Source organism: Camellia sinensis, chromosome 1 (assembly GCF_055761805.1).
Source record: "Camellia sinensis isolate YWXY chromosome 1, ASM5576180v1, whole genome shotgun sequence".
NCBI classification, from domain to species: Eukaryota; Viridiplantae; Streptophyta; class Magnoliopsida; order Ericales; family Theaceae; genus Camellia; species Camellia sinensis.
Genome location: NC_138961.1, coordinates 169363487 through 169371430, shown reverse-complemented (window position 1 = coordinate 169371430; position 7944 = coordinate 169363487). Strand labels below are relative to the sequence as shown.

Here is a 7944-nt window from a genome sequence, read left to right as displayed (position 1 = left end):
ACTATAAAAGAAAGGTTGGAAAAGAAATATTCTTCCACAGATGATTTGGTCGAGGACTTATTTGAAGATCTGTTGAAGAAAAAGTTGATTGCTCTCCTTGAGGTGAAAAGACCACATAAGGTAGGAAAAATGAACGATCCAAAGTATTGCCCCTAATATCATTTGATTAGCCATCTGATAAAAGAGTGCTTTGTTCTGAAAGATAAATTTCAGGAACTTTTGGACTCTAAGATTATCGAGCTCCCTCCTCAAGAGAAAGCATTTGCTAACCCAATCACTATCGACAACGATAGTGAAGGTGAATGGGTTGTTTATCAGTAAAAAAGCATGAAGAAAAAATAAAATGCCATAGTGAAAGCTAGAAATGTGGTTGCTTCAACAACATAAGGGCCAAAAGTTTCCAAAAAGCAAAAACCAAAAGTTTCCAAGAAACAGAAAAAAGCCAAAGTAAGTAAGAGAAAAGGAAAGAAGAACCCAAAGAAGGAAAATGGGAGAAATTGGTCCCTGATGAGCAGTTAGAGCAATGTCCCCTTGTCCCAGTCACATTGGAGGAATTTCTGCCTTCAAAATTTTAATTTATGGAGTTACAAACATACTTTGATAAAAGGAGGGTGGAAAAGTTTACTTTGGCCCCTTGCCTAACCATCATTGTTTTAAGCGATGACGAGGAAGATGAGGGTGAAGTTGGTTCAAAATTTAGGGAAGGAGATTGCATTACATCTCCTATCTGTATACCTGACTCTCCAGAGTATACACCAGCTTCTCTAGAATACACACCAGCCTTACCAGAGTATACACCAGCTCCTCCGGAGTACACACCAGAAGCCTTTTCTCTAGAATATTCGCCAGTACCATTAATGTACTATCGAAACACTCCAGAATATGTAAGGGGAACCGAATAAGGAGATACTGGGTGTAGGTCTGACTCTGAGCTTGTGAAAAAGGCGAAAAAATGACTACATTTCAAGGATGATGAAGTGAATAACAGGTGTAGGTCAGATGATAAAGTATGGAAGAATTCAAATAAACAAGCAAAGTCATCTCAAATTGAGAATCCTAATGAAGATTGGGAACTTGACTTTTGTCCTGTTAGTTCACCATACACATCTCCTACTAGGACATACGATGGAGAAAGTGTATCAAATGACCACTTTGACTTTTCTTGTAATGTCATTATTGTGGATGTAAATTTTGAAGAGCAAGAAATACATATCATTCGCAATCCAGGTGATGATGAGAAAGCAAGAATTGAAGCTAGAAGGGAAGCAGAACATCAGGCAAAAGTAACAGTCTCTTTAAAAGATGAGGGTTTTGAAGCCCATCAAAATTTGATTATTGAAAGAAATCAAATTTCTGGACGCCCTTTCCCTAATTGAGTCGAATGGGTTCAATTCCCATGAGGATATACAATACCTCGTTTTCCCTTATATAATGGGACAAGTTGTCCAAGGCGCCATTTGGTTCCTTTCCTTGCATAATGTGGAAACAAAGTAAAAAGGCAGGTGTTACTTCTACTGCAGTTTGTTCTTTCTTTAGAGGGGTGGGCAACAGATTGTTACTTCAGCCTGCCACCTAATTCAATCCTAAACTGGGACACCATGGCTGATCGATTCTATAGGACATTTTATAAACCATGGCCAATAGAAATCGAGATGTCAGAATATTTGGAGGACGAGGGTACATCTTCTCAAACATATGATTTCATAGAAGGCACAATTGAGGAGAAGATTGAAATTGCCCTTGATCTTGGAGAGATGGACACTTATCACCCAAGGGATTTGTTCCCTTTATGGGTAGAGCAAACACCATTTCTTGAAGGATACAAACTTCCGAATTTTGTCCTATATAAGGGGTATGGAGATCCTCAAAAACATATTAGGTGTTTTTTGAAACAGTATAGGGAAACGTCTTAGAATCAAGCACTTTGCCCAAAATAATTTCCCCTTTCCTTGGAGGGGATCACCTTTAACTGGTATTGCTCCCTCGATGGGATCGTGGTGCCTAGTTGGGAGACCATGAAGAACAGTTTTATAGAATCCCAATGCTTTTATAGGCATGACTCCCGGTACCTAAGAAATGGGAGAAGAGTGCAGCTTTAGGAAGATGGAGAGGTGACTGATGATGATGATCACTCTGCAATTGGACTAGTTAACATGGTTCAAATAAGTAATGGAACAAAAGAAGTTGAGGTCAATGAAAAGGTGGTTGCTAAAGTATGCCAGACTTACTTGACCTACCGGAGGAAATTACAAAATCCTCAGGACCCTCAAGCGTCAAAAGTTCCACAGGTTTTGTAAGAGGAAGAGCAAGTGAAATATGATGTACTAGCTCATCTAAAGAAAATTCCAGTATTGTTGAGTGTATATGATGCACTTAAAATGTCTCCAGAGCTTCGGAAGTCTTTAATATATGCCCTGTCCAAGCCAGAGGATTTCCACAAAGAAATCAAGGGTAAAAATCAACAGAAGACAACATGCATGACTTTGGTAACCTTTGGTGACAAAGACATGTGTACTGAAATGACAGACCATAATTGGCCTTTGTTTATCACTGAGCTTATCCATGATGTGAAAATTTCTCGAATTCTGGTTGATGAAGGATCTACGGTAAACCTCTTGCCTCGGAGGGCCTTAAACTTATTAGGGGTTTGAATTTCACAACTTCACCCAAGTCGTTTGGTCATTCAAGGATTTAATTAGAATGAACAACCCCCAATGGGGAAGATTGAATTGTGAACCAAGTTTGGGGATATTGAAGAAAGCATTGAGTTCTTGATCATTGATGTAAACACCTCCTATAATGCTTTGCTTGGGAGACCATTGATGTATAATCATCATGTAGTACCATCAACTTATCACCAATGTATCAAGTACCCGTTACCTTCACCCAAAAAAAGGGGGACAATTGTGGCTGACAATGATCCATTTGGAGAAGTATAGGCCTATTATACTGATGCTCGCTTCTATACAAAGACGTCACAAAGAAAGGAAAAAGATGTGAGATACTCCGAATGTCGAAGACACTCTAGAGTCTACTCTAGTTTCAACAAAAAGAACTTTTCGATATGTGCCAAAGTTCAAAAGGAAACCGGGGGCAAAGGCTCTAACCCTAATAAATCCAATTTTAGATCTCAAGGAGTGAGTTCACGTTGCCATTAAGGAGGACAGAATACACCTATGTAGAGAAATATAATAAGATTGTGTCCCTCCTAAAGAAAAAAGGTCCAAACCCATCATATTCCACTCACTTGGAGATGTTGAACAGAAAATGAAAGTTGAACAAGTGCCAGAAGAAAACATCTCAAGTTTTGAAAAGCCTACCTTCAGTGCAGAAATTACATAGATGTTGGTAAAAGTTGGTTTAGATCCTAAAAAAATACCAGGGAATAATGACACCCTTTGACTTTGTATTAACACCTTCGGGGGATCCTAAAAAAATACCAGGGAAAAATAACAAGAACAAATGCTCAAGCTATCCAGCAATGCGGTATTATCACCGCCAAGACAGAAAGGTTAGGCTATTAGGGGGATGAGGAAAAATTTCTAGTAAACATGACTATCATTCAAGATGTGTTGGAAAATGTTGACCAAGATGAAGCTCAACCTGCACGAACAGAATTTGAAGCAGGAGGCCAAGCCACCGTGGATGACCTTTGTGAGGTAAATCTGGGTGATGAAGGAGAAAACAAACCAACCTTCATTAGTGCAAATTTAAAAGAAGAACAAGCTCAGCAATACATTTCCTTCTTATAGTGAGATGCCTGGTCTTAATCTAGAGATTGCAGTCCATAAGCTTGCAATTCACCCTGAGAAACGACCAGTTAAACAGCCTTAGAGGCAAACTCGACCAGAGCTTATAGCCCAAATTGAAGCTGAAGTCAACAAGTTTATCAATTCAAGATTCATTAAGGAAGTCAAATATCCAACCTGGCTAACAAATATAGTGTCGATCAAAAAAAAGAATGGTCAAATCAGGGTTTGCATTGATTTCCGTGATTTCAATGAGGCTTGTCCTAAAGATAACTTTCCCTTGCCCATCACTGAACTTCTTGTAGATGCAACTACTAGGTATGAAACCTTGTCTTTCATGGATGGATACTCAGGATACAATCAAATCCAAATGGCACCTGAAGATGAGGAAATAACTACATTCAGGACTCCGAGAGGAGTCTTTTGTTATAAGGTAATGCCCTTTGGCCTGAAAAATGTTAGGGCCACGTATCAAAGGGCGATAACTATCATTTTTGGTGATATGCTCTATGACACCATCGAATGCTATGTTGATGATCTTGTCCTTCCGACAAAGGAAAAGGAAAACCATGTGGAAGATTTGAGAAGAATCTTCAAACGTTTGAGGAGATACAAACTCAAGATGAACCCACTAAAATGTGCATTTGGAGTTTCCTCAGGAAAATTTCTCGGGTTTGTGGTTCGAAACAAAGGGATTGAAATTGACCCTACTAAGATTTAAGCCATTGCTGAAATGCCTCCTCCACGAAATTTAAGGGAATTGAAGGGGCTATAAGGGAGATTGGCCTATATCAGAAGATTTATTTCTAACTTGGTAGGTCGATGCCTGCCATTCTCAAAATTGATGAAAAAGGGTGTTCCATTTGAATGGGATCAACAGTGCCAATATGCTTTTAATAGTATTAAGGAGTATCTTTTGAAGCCTCCAGTACTCATGAGCCCAATAAAAGGGAAACCACTCTTGTTGTACATAACAGCCCTAGATGGTTCGTTAGGGGCACTGTTGGCACAACACAATGTGTAGGGGAAAGAAAATGCCTTTTATTACTTGAGTCGTACTCTGGTTGAGGCAAAAGTCAATTATTTTCCTATTGAAAAGACATGTCTTGCCTTGGTGTTCGCTTTGCAAAACCTAAAGCACTATGTCTTGGAACACAAAGTCAAGTTGATATCAAGAGCAGACCCTTGAAATATATACTTTCATGGCCCATACTTTCAGGGAAAATTGCAAAGTGGGCTGTAATTCTCCAACAATTCGCAATTGAATATGCTACCTAAAGAGCTGTAACGGGATAGGCTCTAGCAAATTTTTTGGCAGCACATGCTATACCTGATGACTCACCTCTAGTAACTGATTTACCAAATGAAGAGGTTATGCAAATAGAAATCCATAAATGATGGGAGATGAATTTCAATGGAGCTTCGAGGAGTCCAGATGGCAAGAAGTAAGAAAATCCTAAAAACAATAAACCTGGAATTGGAATTGTGTTTGTGACTCCCGACAATGCCATAATCACTCATTCTTTCGCCTTAATTAAAGGATGCTCCAATAATAAGGCAGAATATGAAGCTGTAATTACTAGATTAGAATTGGCATTACAAATTCCTATTGAAGAACTCTCAATTTATGAAGATTCAGAACTGGTGGTAAAGTAACTCCGTAGAGAGTACATTGTTAAGAAAACAAGTCTCATCCCGTATCATGAAAGGGCTAATCAATTGCTTACACAATTCAGGAAAACACATTTTTTCCACGTGAAGAGAAGAACAAATGCTCGAGCTGATTCACTTGCAAGTTTGGCTGCATCACTCACCCTACCAGATAGCAAAACAATTACTATCACAATAGGTGAAAGAAGGGTGTTATAACCTTTAAAAGAAGTTTTTGACTTGGTTCTAATCTTGGTCGTCACCATGAAAGGAGAAAGCGATGAGGATTGGCGGGAACCCTTCATAGCTTATCTTCAACATGGTAGGCTACTTGAAAATAAAATAAAAAGAATTGAAGTGAGACGCAGGGCTACCAAATTCATCTTATGGAAAGATGGGTTATACAAAAGGTCTTTAGATTGAATGTACATGCGGTGCATAGTCAAGGAGCGTATTCAAGAGGTAATGGCAGAAGTACATGTGGGTGTATGTGGGGCACACCAAAGTGATCTTAAATTACATATTCAGCTAAAATGGTTGGGATACTATTGGCCGACTATGAATGTAGATTGCATAGATTATGCTCGAAGATGCCAAGTCTGCCAATTCCATGGAAACTTTCTCCACCGACCCCCAGAGCCTTTACATTTAACAACTTGTTCTTAACCATTTGCAGCATGGAGTATGGACATTATTGGTCCTTTTATACCTCCATCTTCAACAGGATATCGATACATCCTAGCTGCTACTAACTATTTCTCAAAATGGCAAGAGGTCGTGGCTTTAAATGATATAAAAAGCACAGTTGTCTGTCAGTTCATTCGAACCCATATCATTTATAGGTTCGGAATTCCATAAAGTGTCATCATGGATAATGGACAGCCATTCAGGAGTGATGCTTTGAACAAGTTATTTGCCAAGTTCAAAATCAAAAAGAACCATTCATCAAGATATCATGCACCTTCCAATGATTTGGCAGAAGCTTTCAACAAGACATTGTGCAAAATTCTCAAGAAGATGGTGGATAGGAACAAAAGAACTTGGCAACAAAAGTTACAAAAAGCTTTGTGGGCTTATTGGACTTCGCACAGAACTCCTACTCAAGTAACCCCTTATTCATTGGTTTTTGGAGGAGAAGCAATGCTACCACTTGAGGTTCAAATACCATCATTGCGAGTGGCAATACAAGAGTCCTTAACAGAAGATGAAAGTGCAAGAGTGAGGTTGGCTGAGCTCGAGACCCTAGATGAAAAAAGGTTGTATGCTTAACAGAACTTGGAGATCTACCAACAAAGGGTGGCAAATGCATTCAATAAAAGAATGAGGCTTCGCTCCTTTAAAAAAAGAGACTTGGTACTAATGGTTAGAACACCCATAGTAGTCTCACAAAGAACTAAAGGAAAGCTTGAGCCCAAATGGGAAGGACCTGATGTGATTGAGAAGGTTTATTCTAATGGGGCCTATTTGTTGATAACGATGGATGGTGACAGAATCATTCCCCCAACCAATGCAAGGTTCTTGAAGAGATATTACCCTTAAGAAAGCCTGCTAGGTTGAAAACCTGAAAGGACAGCTTGGGCAAAAGTTAGGGTGACAAAAAAAAAAAAAAAAACACCAACGGTATAGTATGTGGTTAAACTGCTAAAATACCCCACCGAAATCTAAGATGGTAAAACATTGGATACTCCTGGCCCACAAGAGTATAAACTGTGTATGGCCAAACATAAGTTGAAGACCACCAACGATATTGTATGTGGTTAAACAGCTAAAATACCCCACCGAAATCTAGGGTGACAAAACATTGGATACTCTTGGCCTGCAAGAGTATAAACTGTGAACGACTAAAATAAGATAAATCAATGTATTGTATTGAGAAATTTCATATAACAAATAAATCTATCACTGAGTGAAATTTCATAAATACATTATGTTCGGATGAATAACAAAATAAAAGTGCATTCATTCGTTAAGAGAAGCCTTAGCCCTTTTAAAAGCACGTTCCATAACACTGTGTTGTCCATTCTTTTTCTTGTGCTGACTCAAAACATTTAGAGCAATTTGCACGTCTTCTTCTGATTTAGAAACACTCTCGGAAGCTTGTGCAAAATCACACATAAAGGATGCATGTTCCGCTTGGGTGGATGACAATTCCTCTTCAAGTTGTTTGAGTAACTCTTTGGTTTGGATAATCTTTTGATTAAGACCAGCAATGTGCTCATCCGACTTGATAATTGAAGCAGACAACTGTTCATGTTCGCCAAAAACTTTGTTGAAATAAAGCTTCTTCTCAAAGTATTGGGCCTCAAATTCTACAGTAGACAAGTTTGATGAATCTACAAGTTGTATTTTCAAAGCAAAGCACCCAAGGAATATCTTCACCTTCTCGCAAAAGGAGGTGAAGTCTACACCCAAACTCTTCAAAATCATGAAAACGTTGTTTTTACTACAGCAATCATGCCATTAACATCCGTCATTGATTGGAGAGAAATAGTAAGACCTTTCTGAATATGGGTGGTTGCTTCGTTAGAGGAAGTTCCAAAAAAAA

At 38.8% G+C, this 7944-nt stretch overlaps 1 protein-coding gene across 1 annotated transcript; it reads left to right on the top strand.

Moving 5' to 3' along the window:
* The first annotated feature begins 6266 nt into the window (after nt 1-6266).
* LOC145820676 (uncharacterized) lies at nt 6267-6668 on the top strand. The gene has a single exon (XM_082917155.1). It carries the CDS (start codon nt 6267-6269, stop codon nt 6666-6668), a length of 402 nt encoding a protein of 133 aa, XP_082773281.1.
* Nucleotides 6669-7944: the final 1276 nt, after the last annotated feature.

Excerpts from the sequence above, each read along its gene's own strand:
- LOC145820676 (XM_082917155.1), top strand. The coding sequence starts at position 6,267 with ATGGATAATGGACAGCCATTCAGGAGTGATGCTTTGAACAAGTTATTT.